Here is a 20,299-nt window from a genome sequence, read left to right as displayed (position 1 = left end):
GTCTCAGGGGCCGCTCTTCCACCAGAATTCACGGCAGCTGCGTTTAACGGCGTGGCTGTTGAGACCGCCATCCTGAGGAAGAGAGGCTTCTCTGATGCGGTGGTAAGAACCATGATCAGGGCTCGAAAGCCGGCTTCTTCACGAATCTATTATCGCACCTGGAAGGCCTTCCTGGTGTTTTGTGAGAAATCGGGCTACTCGCCCCTACGTTTCTCTGTCCCAGTGGTGCTGTCTTTTCTCCAGTCCGGCCTCGACATGGGTCTGTCGCTCAGTTCTTTAAAGGGTCAGGTTTCTGCTTTGGCTATCTTTTTTCAGAGGTCCATTGCCTTTTTGAGACCTGTAAAAACCTTCCTGCAGGGGGTGGCGCATTCGGTTCCTCCGTATGTGCCTCCCTTGCCCCCCTGGGATCTCAACTTGGTTCTGCGCGCCCTTCAGGCGGCGCCTTTTGAACCTCTGAGGGAGATCTCTCTGGTTTTACTCACCTGGAAGGTAGTTTTTCTGGTGGCCATAACCTCCATCAGGCGAGTTTCGGAGCTGGCCGCACTTTCCTGCCGGGAACCTTTTCTGGTCTTTCACCAGGATAAGGTGGTGCTCAGGCCGGTGCCTTCTTTTTTGCCCAAGGTGGTTTCTCCCTTCCACCTTAACGAGGATCTTGTCCTGCCCTCTTTTTGTCCTTCTCCGGTGAACCCCAAAGAATGTGCTCTCCACTCCCTGGACGTCGTCAGGGCCCTGAAGGTGTACCTGGGGGCTACCGCTTCCTTCCGGCGTTCAGACTCTCTTTGTGATTCCTGAAGGGTCCCGTAGGGGCCTGGCGGCTTCCAAGGTCACCGTGGCGCGGTGGATCCGTTCCGCTATTGCTGCGGCATATCGCGCTCGCGGCCACGTTCCGCCGTCGCGGATTACCGCTCACTCCACAAGGGCAGTGGGTGCTTCCTGGGCTAGACGCAATCGCGCATCCGTTTCCCAGTTGTGTAAGGCGGCCACTTGGTCGTCCTTACATACTTTCACAAAGTTTTATCAGTTACACTCTCTGGCCTCGGCTGATGCTGCTCTTGGGCGCAGGGTATTGCAGGCTGTGGTTCCGGTTTGACTACTGGACGTTTATTCCTGGCGGTGTTGGATTTGTTCTTTTTTCCCACCCCATGGACTGCTTTGGGACGTCCCATGGTCTGTGTCCCCCAATGGAATGAACGAGAAAAGGAGATTTTTGTGAAACTCACCTGTAAAATCTTTTTCTCGTAATTTCCATTGGGGGACACAGCTCCCGCCCCCTTTTTTGGTTTACGCCTTAGGGTGTGCTGTGTGATGGTTTCCATAATGTTTTGTTTCCGTTCTCCTTCTCCTACTGCTTTTGCAACGACTGAAGTTCTCCTGGAGGTGCCTGGGGGTATAGCCCGAGGAGGAGGAGCTTCTTTTTTTTTTTTGCATAGTGTCCCTCCTAGTAATATCTCTAAGCTATACCCATGGTCTGTGTCCCCCAATGGAAATTACGAGAAAAAGATTTTACAGGTGAGTTTCACAAAAATCTCCTTTTTGTTATTAATCGAAATTTAACGATTTTTTTGCAAAAAAATGACATTTTTCACTTTCAGTTGTAAAATTTTGCAAAAAAAAACGACATCCATATAGAAATTTTGCTCTAAATTTATAGTTCTACATGTCTTTGATAAAAAAAAAATGTTTGGGTAAAAAAAAAATGGTTTGGGTAAAAGTTATAGCGTTTACAAACTATGGTACAAAAATGTGAATTTCCGCTTTTTGAAGCAGCTCTGACTTTCTGAGCACCTGTCATGTTTCCTGAGGTTCTACAATGCCCAGACAGTACAAACACCCCACAAATGACCCCATTTCTGAAAGTACACACCCTAAGGTATTCGCTGATGGGCATAGTGAGTTCATAGAACTTTTTATTTTTTGTCACAAGTTAGCGGAAAATGATGATTTTTTTTTATTTTATTTTTTTTCTTACAAAGTCTCATATTCCACTAACTTGTGACAAAAAATAAAAAGTTCTATGAACTCATTATGCCCATCAGCGAATACCTTGGGGTCTCTTCTTTCCAAAATGGGGTCACTTGTGGGGTAGTTATACTGCCCTGGCATTCTAGGGGCCCAAATGTGTGGTAAGGAGTTTGAAATCAAATTCTGTAAAAAATGACCTGTGAAATCCGAAAGGTGCTCTTTGGAATATGGGCCCCTTTGCCCACCTAGGCTGCAAAAAAGTGTCACACATCTGGTATCTCCGTACTCAGGAGAAGGTGGGGAATGTGTTTTGGGGTGTCATTTTATATATACCCATGCTGGGTGAGAGAAATATCTTGGCAAAAGACAACTTTTCCCATTTTTTTATACAAAGTTGTCATTTGACCAAGATATTTATCTCACCCAGCATGGGTATATGTAAAAAGACACCCCAAAACACATTCCTCAACTTCTCCTGAGTACGGGGATACCAGATGTGTGACACTTTTTTGCAGCCTAGGTGGGCAAAGGGGCCCATATTCCAAAGAGCACCTTTCGGATTTCACTCCTCATTTTTTCCTGAATTTGATTTCAAACTCCTTACCACACATTTGGTCCCCTAGAATACCAGGGCAGTATAACTACCCCACAAGTGACCCCATTTTGGAAAGAAGACACCCCAAGGTATTCCGTGAGGGGCATGGCGAGTTCCTAGAATTTTTAATTTTTTGTCACAAGTTAGTGGAAAATGATGATTTTTTTATTTATTTTTTTTTTCATACAAAGTCTCATATTCCACAAACTTGTGACAAAAAATAAAAACTTCCATGAACTCACTATGCCCATCAGCGAATACCTTGGGGTCTCTTCTTTCCAAAATGTGGTCACTTGTGGGGTAGTTATACTGCCCTGGCATTCTAGGGGCCCAAATGTGTGGTAAGTAGGTAAATGACCTGTGAAATCCGAAAGGTGCTCTTTGGAATGTGGGCCCCTTTGCCCACCTAGGCTGCAAAAAAGTGTCACACATCTGGTATCTCTGTATTCAGGAGAAGTTGAGGAATGTGTTTTGGGGTGTCTTTTTACATATACCCATGCTGGGTGAGATAAATATCTTGGTCAAATGCCAACTTTGTATAAAAAAAATGGGAAAAGTTGTCTTTTGCCAAGATATTTCTCTCACCCAGCATGGGTATATGTAAAATGACACCCCAAAACACATTCCCCAACTTCTCCCGATTACGGAGATACCAGATGTGTGACACTTTTTTGCAGCCTAGGTGGGCAAAGGGGCCCATATTCAAAAGAGCACCTTTCGGATTTCACAGGTCATTTTTTACAGAATTTGATTTCAAACTCCTTACCACACATTTGGGCCCCTAGAATGCCAGGGCAGTATAACTACCCCACAAGTGACCCCATTTTGGAAAGAAGAGACCCCAAGGTATTCGCTGATGGGCATAGTGAGTTCATGGAACTTTTTATTTTTTGTCACAAGTTAGTGGAATATGAGACTTTGTATGAAAAAAAAAAAAAAAAAAAAAATAAGCATTTTCCACTAACTTGTGACAAAAAATAAAAAATTCTAGGAACTCGCCATGCCCCTCACGGAATACCTTGGGGTGTCTTCTTTCCAAAATGGGGTCACTTGTGGGGTAGTTATACTGCCCTGGCATTTTCCAGGGGCCCTAATGTGTGGTAAGTAGGTAAATGACCTGTGAAATCCTAAAGGTGCTCTTTGGAATATGGGCCCCTTTGCCCACCTAGGCTGCAAAAAAGTGTCACACATGTGGTATCGCCATATTCAGGAGAAGTTGGGGAATGTGTTTTGGGGTGTCATTTTACATATACCCATGCTGGGTGAGAGAAATATCTTGGCAAAAGACAACTTTTCCCATTTTTTTTATACAAAGTTGGCATTTGACCAAGATATTTCTCTCACCCAGCATGGGTATATGTAAAATGACACCCCAAAACACATTCCCCAACTTCTCCTGAGTACGGCGATACCAGATGTGTGACACTTTTTTGCAGCCTAGATGCGCAAAGGTGCCCAAATTCCTTTTAGGAGGGCATTTTTAGACATTTGGATACCAGACTTCTTCTCACGCTTTGGGGCCCCTAGAATGCCAGGGCAGTATAAATACCCCACATGTGACCCCATTTTGGAAAGAAGACACCCCAAGGTATTCAATGAGGGGCATGGCGAGTTCATAGAAATTTTTTTTTTTTGGCACAAGTTAGCGGAAATTGATATTTTTTATTTTTTTCTCACAAAGTCTCCCGTTCCGCTAACTTGGGACAAAAATTTCAATCTTTCATGGACTCAATATGCCCCTCACGGAATACCTGGGGGTGTCTTCTTTCCGAAATGGGGTCACATGTGGGGTATTTATACTGCCCTGGCATTCTAGGGGCCCTAAAGCGTGAGAAGAAGTCTGGAATATAAATGTCTAAAAAATTTTACGCATTTGGATTCCGTGAGGGGTATGGTGAGTTCATGTGAGATTTTATTTTTTGACACAAGTTAGTGGAATATGAGACTTTGTAAGAAAAAAAAAAAAAAATTCCGCTAACTTGGGCCAAAAAAATATCTGAATGGAGCCTTACAGAGGGGTGATCAATGACAGGGGGGTTGATCAATGACAGGGGGGTTGATCAATGACAGGGGGGTAATCAATGACAGGGGGGTGATCAGGGAGTCTATATGGGGTGATCACCACAGTCATTGATCATGCCCCTGTAAGGCTTCATTCAGACGTCCGGATGCGTTTTGCGGATCCGATCCATCTATCAGTGCATCCGTAAAAATCATGCGGACGTCTGAATGGAGCTTTACAGGGGGGTAATCAATGACAGGGGGGTGATCAGGGAGTCTATATGGGGTGATCACCACAGTCATTGATCATGCCCCTGTAAGGCTTCATTCAGACGTCCGGATGCGTTTTGCGGATCCGATCCATCTATCAGTGCATCCGTAAAAATCATGCGGACATCTGAATGGAGCTTTACAGGGGGGTAATCAATGACAGGGGGGTTATCACCACAGTCATTGATCATGCCCCTGTAAGGCTTCATTCAGACGACCGGATGCGTTTTGCGGATCCGATCCATGTATCAGTGCATCCGTAAAAATCATGCGGACGTCTGAATGGAGCTTTACAGGGGGGTAATCAATGACAGGGGGGTGATCAGGGAGTCTATATGGGGTGATCACCACAGTCATTGATCATGCCCCTGTAAGGCTTCATTCAGACGTCCGGATGCGTTTTGCGGATCCGATCCATCTATCAGTGGATCCGTAAAAATCATGCGGACGTCTGAATGGAGCTTTACAGGGGGGTAATCAATGACAGGGGGGTGATCAGGGAGTCTATATGGGGTGATCACCACAGTCATTGGTCACGCCCCTGTAAGGCTTCATTCAGACGTCCGGATGCGTTTTGCGGATCCGATCCATCTATCAGTGGATCCGTAAAAATCATGCGGACGTCTGAATGGAGCTTTACAGGGGGTTGATCAATGACAGGGGGGTAATCAATGACAGGGGGGTGATCAGGGAGTCTATATGGGGTGATCAGGGGTGATTAGGGGTGATCAGGGGCTAATAAGGGGTTAATAAGTGATGGGGGGGGGGTGTAGTGTAGTGTAGTGGTGCTTGGTGCTACTTTACTGAGCTACCTGTGTCCACAGGAAGTCTCGCGAGATGACGCGTATATGCGTGACTGTGCGCAGGGCTGCCACCTCCGGAACGCGATCCTGCGTTAGGCGGTCCGGAGGTGGTTAATGTAAAAAAAAAAAAAACATTTCTTGAACTGGAGAGTCACTGTAATAAATGAAATGACACTTGGCTATAGTTACAGATGAGTAGTTTTCCCACAATGAAATGGGGAGCTCTATTGTATATCTTGCACAGATACACACCAATCTCATGAAGCTAACTGCATCGGCATTCTCACATATACCGTATACACACCCCTAGCACAGCCAGTTAAGAGTAGTTCAGTGGTCAAATATAGTTTGTAAAGGATCCCCTTAGTTTGCAGACTTACTTTGTACTGTATATGGCGGAAGACAGGACATCTAGCCCAATCCCTTAGTTGCTTTTTAGTCACTGCGAGCAAGCAGTCCAGACTACACTGCAGGACTGATGTGCACAAGACATCGTCCTTAATACAACCCTGAAACAACAGTCTATGTATGCAGTAACCCCTCGCTGCCCAGCTCCGTACATGTATGGCGCTGGAGCGATAGGCAAACGTGGTGCCCGCTTATTTTAAAAATACATGATGGTTCAAAATTAAAAATTAAAAAACAGATTTTATAGGCTAATATATGAGCTTTAAAATCATTACAAAATTATTTTATTTTTTTATGTTAAATATATAAAAAAAACTATAAACGCTTAAATCACCCCCCTTTCTGTATAATCAAAAAATTATTACCTGAATAACAGAAAATATAAACATCATGGGTATCACCGCGGAATGAAAACGCCCGTACTAATCAAATATAAAAATATTTTTCCAATATGGCGAATGGCGTAACTGAAAAAGGGTCAAAATGGCTAATTTGCCTTTTTTTTTTTTTGTCTCGCACACTCCAAAATGGTATGAATAAAAAATACAGATTGTCCTGCAAAAACTGAGCCCCTATGCAGCTCAGTAGACATAACCATAAAAAAAACCTTTTTTTTTTTTTTTCAAAGTTGAAATTTATTTTTACACTATTTAGACATCAAAAACAAAACCTATACATATGGGGTATCGTTGTAATCGTAGTGACCCAGAGAATGAAGGGCATGGGTCAGTTTTGCCGCAAACAAAATGCAGTGGGAACAAAACCCGTAAAACGGTGAAGAAATTGCGTTTTATTTTTCCAATTCCACCTCATTTGGAATCTTTTTACTGCTTCCCACTACATTGTATGCCATAATTAATGGTGGCATTGGAAAGTACAAATTGTCCTGCAAAAAATAAGCCCTCATACAGCTATGTGATCAGAAATATAAAAAAGTTATGCCCCAAGGAAGATATGGAAGAAAAATGAAAACGAAAAAAACCTCAGGTAGTAAAAGGATTAATACTGCAGCCTGCTCAGCTGATCGGCATGGGTGCCTGTAATGATATTTCTGACTTATATAAAGCAAAGGTCATCAATTTTGTCATCTGCTATCCTTTTTTGGAGGTCTTACTTGGTTTTTCTAATCTTACCCACTTGGACTTCACATATGACTACATGGTCAACAGTGCCTTCTTGCCAGGCTAATTACCGTACCTATCCTATCACCAGATACTGCACCCTATGATGTATCTAGGCAATGCAGTTAGTTGTACCGTCTGAAAATGTAATGGAGCAGCCATTAGAGATTGCATAGGGCAACAGCAACAACTGGATGACACCATGAGGGACTTTAATCAAGACTGGTGTATCCATACGCCAGTCTTGATCTCCTTGAGCTGGCATGAGATGCACCTAATTTATTAAGATTTATTATAAATTAGGCTCATCCCTGCCTTTCCTGTCCGTCAGATACAGAAGTCAGCTGACGTAGACTTCAACTATAACTTCTGCTACTTTCTGGCGAAAGCTTTAGTAAATCTTGCTGATGGTACAAAGCCCACCCCTCCTACTAAACCCCCTTTCTCTGCCCTTTGGATGTGGTTAGCCATCTTAATTAAGTGTTCAGCAGATTTATCATTTGCAACTTTTTAAAACTTTCATAAAACAGTGCAATCTTATTCCAGTAGGAATAGCAATACAAAAAAACCTGCAGTGACATGACAAGACTAAAGTGTTCTTTGAAAAGATGCACACAAATGGTGTGCAATTTTCTATAAATTTGTTGCACATTACGTCAATTCGGACTTCAAATATTCCAGTCCTGATCAGTACATCCCCCTCCCCCTCAAGAACTACATTTTGCACAGTTAAGGCAGACTGGCTAGATGACAAACCTGTTTATTTTCCGGTCTTCTCCCTCATTTCTCCTTGAATTACAAGAATAAGCATTTGCATTAAACAGGTTTCACTGCTGGAGATGAGGACCAGACTTCTGGAGGATTTTTTGACATCTTGAAGGGAGGCACAGAACGATTCTTAAGTAATATTAAAGACACTTCTTCAAAGGTTATACAATCAGTTACCAAGTAAGAAAGCATCTTTTAAATGCATGTATGGTTTATATGTTATTTATGATCTATAATGTAAAATGTAAATGTCCATCCGTCAGATCATCGCTCCATGTTAAAGGATAACTGTCATATTTAATTTTTTTGCTAAAGTGTAGGGCAAGTGATAGGTAACAATTTTGCAATAGACTTTATTGAGCCAAAACGTTTATTTTTGGTAGAAAACTGGGGCTGAAATGGCCCTTAGCAGCACTCTTCAAAAGAGCCACAGGAGTCTAATGCTCCGTTACATTCACTGACCTGCGATCCCTGTGATAATAATTCATGAAGCAGCAGCCGGCTCACTGCGCACAGTGCTTCTGCTTCCGGAGGCTCCGTCATGAATTATTATCACAGGGATCGCAGGTCAGTTAATGTAACGGAGCATTAGATTGCATAGAAAGAGGGAATATAAATGTCATTTTAACTCCTAAGACTCCTGTGCCGAGCCTTCTGTCTCCCAGGGAAGCACGAGGCAGAAGCACAGCATCCGCACAGCCTGTCTCACCTTTTTTTTATAGGAGACGGATGTCCCTTAGCAACGCACATTTGAAGAGTGCAGCTAAGGGCCATTTCAGCCCCAGTTTTCTACCAAAAATAAATGTTTTGGCTAAATAAAGTCTATTGCAAAATTGTTACCTATATCTTGCCCTACACTTTAGCAAAAAAAATATGACAGTTATTCTTTAAGTGCTGCTTCAAAAAGATTCTGGTGACCAGACAACTTATTTCTGGATCTTTCTGTCTAATATCCAATAAAACAAGCGCCTTGTCTAAGCATTCAGTCATTAGGGAGAAACGGTATTAAAAAAATGTAATGATAGTTCTTAGGATCCATTAAAAGTTCAAATGTGCAATCTGGTAGAGCAGGCAAATTAGGGATGACATTTTCTGAAAAGATTTCTAGAAATGTTGCACATGTCAATGGATCCTAAGAACTTTCCACAAATTTTTTCTATACCAGTTTCTCCCTAGTGACTGAAACCCTAGACCAGGGATGGCCAACCTGTGGCTCTCCATCTGTTGTAAAACTACAACTCCCACCATGCCCTGCTGTAGACTAATAGCTGTAGGCAGTCTGTGCATGCTGGGAGTTGTAGTTTTGCAACAGCTGGAGAGCCGCAGGTTGGCCATCCCTGCCCTAGACAAAGCAGCTTATTGTATTGGGCCTGAAGATACAGAAATAAGTTGTCGTCTTACAACAGAATTTGTGTAAAGGGAACACTAAATGTCCTTTTTCATGGGGAAAATGATTGACAGATGAGCATTCGCTTCCAACAACTGACCTGTGTAAACTGTCCACTCGTCAAACGCTCATTTGTCATTGATATCTTTTATGCAAATGTTTTAATAATCGGTTGTTTGCAGCATGGAACTGTGTCTGAGTGATTGTATGAGTTCCCATGATTGCTCCATTAAATGGAGCTGAACAAGTGCAGATTTGGCTATATCTTTTGAACAGCTCTCGTTTCAGGCAGAAAATCTGACCCTGAGTATGCCATACACATTAGGTAATTTGGCCCTTGGAGAGGGGAATACGCCACTGCCAAAAAGCCCTGCTGACGACTTATCTCTGAGTTATAAAAGCATTGGGCATTGAAATCCAACTTGCCCATTCCTTCTTTCCCACCTCAACATCTGGCATCAGGAGGCCATACATTCGATGGTTGGCCATAGCCACCAAAATCTGGAGTTCGACCAACATTCATCCAGTTTTAAACATACAAAAAATGATATAATAAACTTAAGCTAATCTTGTCTCCACAGTCGGTCTGCAGTGTTTTTTGAGGGGTGGGGGGGATCTTTTATCTTACTGAAGACAAGTCGGGGGTCCCCCGCTGAACAGCTGTTTGAAAAGGCACCGGTGCTGCAGTAGCTCCGTGGCATTCTTTCAGCTCACAAAGCACAGCGCTGTGCTTGGTATCAGAGCTCAGTCCCATTTACTTCTACAGGGCTGAGCTTCGCCTACGCCACCTGACCGATGAATACGACTCCACATGGCCTAGAGAAACTAGCGAGAAGACAACGGCTCTACTGCGAGCGATGGTGCCTGCTCAAACAGCGGATTGGAAAGGGTTTCAGGTGTCGGATTCCCCCTGATCACATTCTAATGCCCTATCCAGAAGATAGGTCATCAGTATTTAAGTCTCGGAAACCCCTTTAGTACATAATGATAGATACAGTAGGTTGCTTGGTACTTTTCTTAATGGTTACAGTAATCCTCAAACAGACCCTTTTATTCTTTATCCATTTATTGCTCCCACAATGTATAGATAAAAAAAAAAAAGACATTTAAACGTAATTATTTATTTAATATTTTTATGAATTTGCTAAAAATGATTTAATCTAGAAGAATATTAACTGGTTTAAAACTTTTTTCTGATTTTTCAGTTATGCAAAAGGAGATCTGGATTTATCTTATATCACTTCTAGAATTGCAGGTATGTCACAAATTGTATCATAATACTTAATACGTAATACTTACTGTATATTCCTGCGTATAAGACTACTTTTTAACACATGAAAATCTTCTCAAAAGTCGGGGGTCGTCTTATACGCCGGGTATGGCGGGCGCAGCAGTGCCGGGACGCCCGAATTATCAACAGAGAGAGCCCGGGCTATTGCCTTGTATCCCCAGCAGCTGAGAGCTGCGATGTAACCCACGGCATATGCCCCCCCTGCTCTGTACCTTGTATACCGCCCCCTGCTCTGTACCTTGTATGCCTCCCCCTGCTCTGTACCTTGTATGCTCCTTGTACCGCCATCCTCCCGGCCGCTCGCATCTCGCTCCTACGCATGTGCGAGATTTCATGCGGTGAGCGTGGATACACAGGATCCTCACGGCCGCTCGCATCTCGCTCCTGCGCATGTGCGAGATCTCCGTGCGGCGTATCTAAGTGCGGCGCAGATGTGCATATGTGAATGTGAATATGAAGAATAACATAACAAAAACATGTTCAGGGTATAGGTGGCACATGTTTAGGGTCTGGGAGGCAGGGAGGGAGGACAAGGAAGGTGGTGGGATGCAGGGATGGTGGTGATACCATTGGATGGCGGTGGTACCTAGGGATGGTGGTGGGATGCAGGGATGGCAGAGGTACCCAGGGATGGTGGTGGGATGCAGTAATGTACTGCTGTGTTGAAAAAGGGGTAGTCTTATACGGCGAGTATATCCCAAACTCTATATTTTCAGTGTAAAAGTTGGGGGTCGTCTTATACGCCCAGTCGTCTTATACGACGGCATATACGGTAAGTATTACTTTACTGAGAGAGTAGTGGATGCATGGAATAGCCTTCCTGCAGAAGTGGCAGCTGCAAATACAGTGGAGGAGTTTAAGCATGCATGGGATAGGCATAAGGCCATCCTTCATATAAGATAAAGCCAGGGGCTATCCATAGTATTTAGTATATTGGGCAGACTAGATGGGCCAAATGGTTCTTATCTGCCGACACATTCTATGTTAAAGGGAATGGCCGTCTTCGGTTTAATCTTTGCAAATGTGTGGGTAACAGAACTATTTCCAGCTTGTTATATACACTAACTGAAAATAGACTTGTTGCCGTCTATATGAATTCAAATGTATCACTGCCTGCAATAAACGGTTAAAAAAAGAAAATAATAATAGCTTTATTAATATGTTAACATTATGCAATTCATCCGGTTAGTAGGAGACAGGCAAAAAGTAGGACTACTGCCTATACCAGCAATTAGGTGCTAAAAAAAGAGAGAAGCGCTTCTGTCTATTGCTGGCAATGGTGTATATCTATTAGGGGCAAACGTGATCTCCCTGTGCCCTTTCCGATAGACCTAGATAACGCATGGGTGTGGAAGTGTATAGATATATTCTCCCACAAAGTATGTCGGGTGGCCCACTGCAAAGACTTGTTTGGTGTCTATTTGAGCAGGGTAAGCACACCCTCGTCCTAGAGGGTTCCAAGAAAGGGGGGGGCGGGGGGGGGGAAATATTATAGACACCTATTGGAACTTTCTGTCCAACCAGTAACGGGAAATAATAGCTATGTTCACCACTATAGTCCCTGATGCTAGACAGTTACTCTAGGGCTAATGCATCTCCCTTCCTTTACATCGATCGGGTAATACTTGTCAGACACCTGGTCAATCTCGTCTGTACTCTTTCTGCAAAAGTCTGGGATACAGAGAGGCAAATAACACCGCTTCTCTGTGGCTGCTTGTCTGTTGCAGCCCTCTGGCCCGTCTAGCTCTACGGGTTTCGTGCACTCATATCACAAACGCCTCGTCTGAAGCTTTACACAGATGGGCACTATTGTTACTGTAGCTAGTTAAAAGGAATTGAGCGGTGCTGCACGTGTTGCGTGCAATCTAACACGCGCTCAAATGGCTGTGCGCACCTGCCCGATCTGTCTCCATTTAACAGGATTAAGCTCCTTTCTTTTTTTAGCACCTAATTGCTGGTATAGGCAGTAGTCCTAGTTTCTTGCCTGTTTCCTACTAATGGGATGAATTGCATAATGTTTTAACAACTATTGGTACAGAACCGTCTAATGCAGGCAGCGATACAGCTTGTTATATACCCATTATTTCTGTGTCTTTTTTTCACTCTAGAAAGTTTGCTCGTTCATCGTGCAATCGGCGGCATAAATACACTGCAAGATGATTGCTAACGAGCGTTCATACGAGCACTGGTTAGCTGTCATCTGGCAAAAAATCTGCCTGTCTAATATACCCTTTACCTCCTGTCCAGGAAATGGCACAGGTTGGTGAGGCACATCCACCAAGAATCTCTATTTTAACACTATGCATGCGATAGCTAGTTTTCTGGACATCCAGGATCTGCACAAGTGCAGATGAAATCATTTGGTCATCTTAATACTGAGGTTTCCTCTGCTCTTGTGAAGGTCTTGGACATTCAGGAATGTAGAGTTGTATCTCCATTATTACAGTATGAATATAGGCATATTCTTCATATAATCCGTTAAGTTAATTTATTTATTTTTTTAATCCTAAATCAGTAGCAAACATTTTTCTTCTTTTTATGTCCTAGTTATGTCTTTTCCTGCTGAGGGTGTGGAATCTGCCTTAAAGAATAACATTGAAGATGTCCGTTTGTATCTGGATGCAAAACATCCTGGGACTTATGCTGTTTATAATTTATGTTTGAGGAAATACCGGCCTTCCAGGTTTCATAACCGGGTAAGAAGCACCAAATATATGATTAGCATTGGACCATGAGTTTTAAAACGCCATTCTCATCTTAAAGGAATACACAACTTAAAAATACCTACCTCCAAGTTAACGCTCTAAGACCTTGCTGGTATCCATATGAAAAGCAGTCAAGGGGAGTCAGTGATTTATTGCTATGTCCAATCAGTTCTATACTGAACCTATGATGATCATAGTCATGTGGGCCATAACTGGAGTTATTTCACACCTTATGGTGGTCATGTCATGGTTTATATTATGAATCCTTTAGTTTGGGTTTCCACAGGCTGCAACCTCACCCCCTGCAATGGCCAATGGGCACACACATTTTGGGGTTAACCGAGGTATTCCTTTTGAATTAGTGGTGTTGTTGGCCACCTTGTGGACACCCATCCTTAGTGGAAACTGTGCATTGAAGACATTATTCAAAGTAGATGTAAGCATCTCAATGACATATTTTCCATTAATAGGTGTCTGAGTGTGGGTGGCCTGGAAGACGTGCCCCAAATCTCATGAACCTCTACAGCATCTGTAAAAATATGCACTTATGGCTGAAACAAAATCCCAAGAATGTCTGCATTGTACACTGTCTTGTAAGTTGATATTTTTTGTACTTCTGGGATGGGCTATACATTAGTTAAGAATTCATAACTAGCAACTTTGTATCCCGCAACAGATGAAAGGGTGGCCTATGGTGTCTCTGGCAGGACAACACGCTGATGTCACAGGGATACTTTAGGGGTTGTAGCTGTAGAATCCTGCATAAATAATGAAGTAGCTATCCCTCTCACTTTAGATTTAGCTTTCTTCTGACATGTACAGTTCTTGTAAGGCTCCATTCACACGTCCGCATTTTCGTTCCGCTTTTTGCGGAACGGAATTGCGGACCCATTCATTTCTATGGGACCTGGAATTGCGGATCCGCACTTCCGGGTCCGCATTTCCGTTCCCGAAAAATATAGAACATGTCCTATTCTTGTCCGCATTTGCGGACAAGAATAGGCATTTTCTATTAAGTGCTGGCGATGTGCGGACCGCAAAATGCGGAATGCACATCGTCGATGTCCGTTTTTTGCGGATCCACACACACGGACGTGTGAATGCAGCCTAAGTATAATGTAAAACCACAATACTTTATCTTTCATATAGACGGCTTCTCTGCTGTTTATTAGTCTTTTATTTTTTAAATGACCTGGTAGAACAGATATCGAAGTGGAGTATACTGTAATTTTCCTGTCATGTTCTTCTTTCTATATCCATGCATCCGTTCTATTTTGGGGCAGGGGGGCTGTGTTTTGGCCTGCCCAGGAAATCATAGGAGGGACTTATGAAGTCCCTTTATAGTGCAAAAAAGTCTCAGACTTTGGTGCTTTCCATTTTTTCAAGCACATATTTATGACATGCTTTCCACTTGGGGAAAATGGTGCAGGGCTTAGTGGAAGCGGCCAGTGTCTCCTGCGGCATATTACTTAAATTAGATCAGAAACTGCAGTAAATTATAGTTTGCTTTGACTTTGTAGCACAGAGGTAAATTAATTATAAATTCATTAATAAATTAGGGGTATGTACCTCCGGCATAATTCACATCAGCTTAAAAAATGCTAGCCTTGATAAGTTTCTTCTTCATTGCGTCAAGTTCTGTACCATATTTTTGCCTTTTAGGATGGACGAGCTGCTTCAGCCGTTGTGGTGTGTTCCTTTCTGTGCTTTTGTCGCCTTTTTACCACAGCTGAAGCCGCTGTGTATATGTTTAGCATGAAGAGATGTCCGCCTGGCATCTGGCCGTCTCATAAAAGGTATCTTTTTCTATGATGTGTGATAGAGAGACTGCTCCAGGTTATTTCACAGCTATATGTGGTTTGCTGTCATGCAGTTCTTAGTTTAGCGGAGCAGGTACAGGCCGGAGCCCGCTCCGCTCAACTAATCCTGGCATAGCACATGGGTACAGGGTACCCATGTGCTATGCCGGGAGTTAGTAATCCTCCAGGGAGCACGGGCAGGAGCAGCAATATGCGCTCCTGCCCGTACTCACAGCGCTGCAATGGCCCCATTCATAAAATGTGTCCTCCGTACACTGCTGAGTTGTCAGCGGTGTATGGAGAACTGAGTTTTTAAGCGCAGTAAATGGTACACTTTAGGCAGGGAAAAGTGTAGTAAAAATAGGAAATTGATTAATAAAGTATATAAGAGACAGTTTTATTAGGGACAAAGTTTATATAAAGGTTTAGTTACTCTTTAAACGATGCATTCCAATAGGTAGCATTCTCTGAACATGCCACTTCACAATAATAGCAGTTTACCAAGGCAGATCTAGCAGAGCAGAAAGTTTACAAAGGTGGCATCCTCTGGGAATGCTATGATTAAATCACTGAGCTTTTCAGTTTGATCCATACTAATGGTTCTCTATGGAGACTGCATGGCTGTGTGCTTGATTTTATGTACATATTTGCAGTGGGAGTGGCTGAAGGATCTGTCAACAGATTTAACAATGCAAACTGCATGAAATAAGGCTTTGTGACTTTTTGAGTTTATTTGTGCCAAAATATTGCTACATTTTCCATTTTGACACCACTCTGATTTAGAAAAGTAGATGTTAATGTGGGCATGGTTAGCCTGTCGAGCTGATTTAGGGTACGCCTACACGATGACATTTGTCGTGCGACAATAAGTTGCAGTAATGTTGCGCAACATTTTTTATGATGACTGTCTATGCGACATACTGTGATACAACAGTCGCATAAAGATCTAGCCAAGTTGGATTTTTTGTGCGACTGTCATTCTTGCACGCAGTATGTCACAGTGAGTCACCTTAGACTGTCATTAAAAAAAAAAAGTCACGTGACTTAAATGTGTCGCAACGTCGCGGTGCAGTTGTCCCCTTTTGTCGCGCAATTTATTGTCGCACAACAAATATTGGCGTGTAGACGTTCCCTTAAACCAGATTTATCAAATGTGACTTCTTAAAAAGCTGCAAAAATTGTTGCAATTTTACTCCAGTAAAGGGGTAGTGAAGAAAGTGGAGTAACATCTCAAGACATAAGTGTAAGATTAGATGCACCATATTTATCCGACATCATGAGGCGTTTGATACATTTTGTGCAAATCACATCAATGCAAATTACTGCAAAAGGGGTATCAAAAAATCCCCTCATGATAAATTCTCTGCTCTGATTTCCTCTTCCAGATACATAGAATACATGTGTGATATGATGGCAGAGGAGCCAATAATTCCCCATAGTAAGCCAATTCTCATCAAGGCCATAGGTATGACTCCAGTACCACTATTCAGCAAGCTGCGCAATGGCTGCCGGCCCTTCTGTGAAGTGTACGTTGGTGACGAGAGAGTGGCGTCTACATCTCAAGAATACGATAAAATGAGGTAAGCATGTTACTGTAGTTAAATAAATACATGTAGTTTCCCAGAGGTATTCTTCTTGTGAGGCATATTCCTTGGGCTTTCCATTTCCGGGCGCACTTGCTTAGGGTTTGTCCTCCATCTCGATTGCAAAAAAGAAACTGTAACTGAAAGGTTAAAATATAGTCAGCCATACATGTAACTGTTCAGCCACACTACATAACCAATAAGAGGTAAACTGAACACTTATTTCTAGGGCTCTTACAGAGAACTTGTCATCTGGTTTGGGCCACTAGGCCACGAGCAAAGGGTTTTGTGCATGCTAACCGTAGTAAAAACTGGATTGTAAAGCATAGTCAAATTCGCTTTTTAGTGCAGAGGCATTCTGAAAAAAACAAGTACAATATGGGATACTTTTTTTTTCTTCTCTTAATAGGAGTGAGTGGGCAATGTATGCAACTATATGAAGCTGTAGTTTGAGTTTTTGTTTGCATATGGAAAGATACCTCGTAAGTCGTGATGGGAACAGAGTCTAATTGTTAAATGAAGATCGTTTGCCATCCTCAGCATTTGAAAGCAATTACTCTTCTTTGCCTCCTTTTCTAGCTCTCTTGCTCTGTTTGCTTTTCATGGCTACTGAAATATATCACTTGTTTTTTGTTTGTTTTTATAGGGATTTCAGAAATGAAGATGGCAAAGCTGAAATTCCTTTAGATGTAACAGTGCAAGGCGATGTCTTAATTGTCATATACCATGCTAGATCTACATTAGGAGGCAGGTTACAGGCAAAGGTAATGAATAGTGTGATTATTGTAAAATCAATTTACAGGCATGTTAGCTATTGTTTGGAAGCATTGTGTGAACCTCTAACCTTTTATAGCTTGTGAGCCACTTCCAAATATGAGCAATGATGCTGAGCCACTTTGGGTAAGGAAGGGCAAACATCCTAATAAAGTGAGACTGTCAGCACTTCCAATTGAGCAAAATCCTGGTAGGGATGACTTTTGTCATTATACAATTACTTTAGCTGCCAGATCCGTTCCCTCAATGTGGAGCAATTTATGTTCTAATCTGTATGCAAATTAGTAAACATCAATAAACACAGACACATGTTAGAAAAATCCAATAAAACGACCGCACTTTATTAATAGTCACATTAAAAACGCATACTTATAAAATGATCCACATAATACGAGAGGCAAATCTAGTGGCCAGCAACACACATAATACAAGAGGCACATCTAGTGGCCAGCAACACACATAATACAAGAGGCACATCTAGTGGCCAGCAACACACATAATACAAGAGGCACATCTAGTGGCCAGCAACACACATAATACAAGAGGGACATCTAGTGGCCAGCAACACACATAATACAAGAGGGACATCTAGTGGCCAGCAACACACATAATACAAGAGGGACATCTAGTGGCCAGAAACACACATAATACAAGAGGGACATCTAGTGGCCAGCAACACACATAATACAAGAGGGACATCTAGTGGCCAGAAACACACATAATACAAGAGGCACATCTAGTGGCCAGCAACACACATAATACAAGAGGCACATCTAGTGGCCAGCAACACACATAATACAAGAGGCACATCTAGTGGCCAGCAACACACATAATACAAGAGGGACATCTAGTGGCCAGCAACACACATAATACAAGAGGGACATCTAGTGGCCAGAAACACACATAATACAAGAGGGACATCTAGTGGCCAGAAACACACATAATACAAGAGGGACATCTAGTGGCCAGAAACACACATAATACAAGAGGGACATCTAGTGGCCAGCAACACACATAATACAAGAGGGACATCTAGTGGCCAGCAACACACATAATACAAGAGGGACATCTAGTGGCCAGAAACACACATAATACAAGAGGGACATCTAGTGGCCAGCAACACACATAATACAAGAGGCACATCTAGTGGCCAGCAACACACATAATACAAGAGGGACATCTAGTGGCCAGCAACACACATAATACAAGAGGGCCATCTAGTGGCCAGCAACACACATAATACAAGAGGGCCATCTAGTGGCCAGCAACACACATAATACAAGAGGGACATCTAGTGGCCAGCAACACACATAATACAAGAGGGACATATAGTGGCCAGCAACACACAATAGGTGCATGCAATCCATATATCAAGCATATAATCAAAAATGTTGATGGTCAACTATTCTACCCACCAAAAAGCAAAGAAACTAAACTATTTTAATAACAAAGCACCTTAGCCAGACATAGTAAATTACTGGACACGAGTTGACCCACATCTGATGTGTTTTGCCGAAGGCTTTGTCAAGTGATGGTCAGGTGCACTTACTATTATCCCCGGGTGCCGCTCCGTTTTTCCGCTATGCCCTCCGGTATCTCCGCTCACTAAGTTATAGTAGGCGGAGATTCCAGTCCCTAAGTTATGGTAGGAGGAGTCTGCCCTTGTTCTGCTCTAGTGCTGGCCAATCGCAGCGCAGAGCCCACAGCCTGGGAGGTTATTTTCTCCCAGGCTGTGAGCTCTGCAATGCGATTGGCCAGCGCTACAGAAGAACAAGGGCAGACTCCGCCTACCATAACTTAGGGAACGGAGATACCGGAGGGCATAGCAGGAGAACGGAGCGGCGCCCAGGGATAATAGTAAGTGCAGGGAGATCCCCGGGCGCCGCTCTCCATGTCTGTATACTTAGTTCATAGTGTAATAATCGGTGAAAGGTCCTCTTTAAGTACAATTTTATAAGGGTTTCATACGTTTTTTATTTTTAATGACAAATACATCAAGTTTGTGTAAAGACTCAATATTCACAGAGTTGACCCTTCTTTTCCAAGACTTCTGCAGTTCAACCTGGCATGCTGGATATCAGCTTATCGGCCAAATCCTGACTTATGGCAACCCATTCCTGCTAATTAGTGCTTGGAGTTTATCAGAATTTCTGGGTTTTTGTTTGTCCACCTGCTTTTTGAGGATTTATCACAAGTTCTCTATAGGATTGAGGTTTGGGGTTTCCTGGCCATGGACCCAAAATTTCACACAAGACTCATGGTCCTGATCACCTTAGCTTCTCCGGACAATCAATTTTCCAGATGTCTCAAACAGTCTGAAGAGGGCTTCATCAGGGAAAATAACTTAATTTAGTTTTTGGGCTGCTGCATTCTACGGTCCGGAAAATTATTATTCTTAAACAGCATAACATGTGAGGACTTTTTTTTTTTTGGTATAATTTGTGATTGCTTTTTATTCTGTTTTCGGTAGAACAGTGATTCTGGTATTGTTTTTTGTATTTTTTTTTTTTTTTACTGTGTATTTTGTGACCCATAAACAATGTTTTAAGTTTATATTCTATTAGTATGAGACATTCTGGATGGGCGTATCTAGGATTGCAAACTTTCCCAGCAAAAATACTGGCCAAGTTTACATGAGTGATAGGGGCACGGCTCAGCATGGGGCTATTAGACTCCAAATAAAATGCAGCCAAAATGATGCCTTGTGTGAACAGGTTTTATTGAATAAGCTCTTATAGAGGAGCATGAGGTACATATTTTTGGTGTGACTTATTTGATGATGCTGGTAAATGTCTGGTTCATGCGATCATTAAACGGTTTAATAAGATGCAG

At 42.6% G+C, this 20,299-nt stretch overlaps 1 protein-coding gene across 1 annotated transcript in view; it reads left to right on the top strand.

The window, feature by feature from the left end:
* GAK (cyclin G associated kinase) overlaps positions 1-20,299 on the top strand; it is a 107,432-nt gene that overhangs the window by 43,401 nt on the left and 43,732 nt on the right. Inside the window, exons 11-17 of the mRNA XM_040417606.1 lie at positions 7,985-8,108; positions 10,521-10,570; positions 13,154-13,302; positions 13,782-13,904; positions 14,974-15,107; positions 16,496-16,690; positions 17,340-17,457. Of these exons, the coding sequence (XP_040273540.1) occupies positions 7,985-8,108; positions 10,521-10,570; positions 13,154-13,302; positions 13,782-13,904; positions 14,974-15,107; positions 16,496-16,690; positions 17,340-17,457 (893 nt within the window). The remainder of the gene's footprint in view (positions 1-7,984; positions 8,109-10,520; positions 10,571-13,153; positions 13,303-13,781; positions 13,905-14,973; positions 15,108-16,495; positions 16,691-17,339; positions 17,458-20,299) is intronic.

The sequence above is a fragment of the Bufo bufo genome, chromosome 2 (assembly GCF_905171765.1).
Source record: "Bufo bufo chromosome 2, aBufBuf1.1, whole genome shotgun sequence".
Classification (NCBI taxonomy): domain Eukaryota; kingdom Metazoa; phylum Chordata; class Amphibia; order Anura; family Bufonidae; genus Bufo; species Bufo bufo.
Note: the sequence above shows the minus strand (reverse complement) of the source record. Positions and strands in the feature narration are given on the sequence as shown.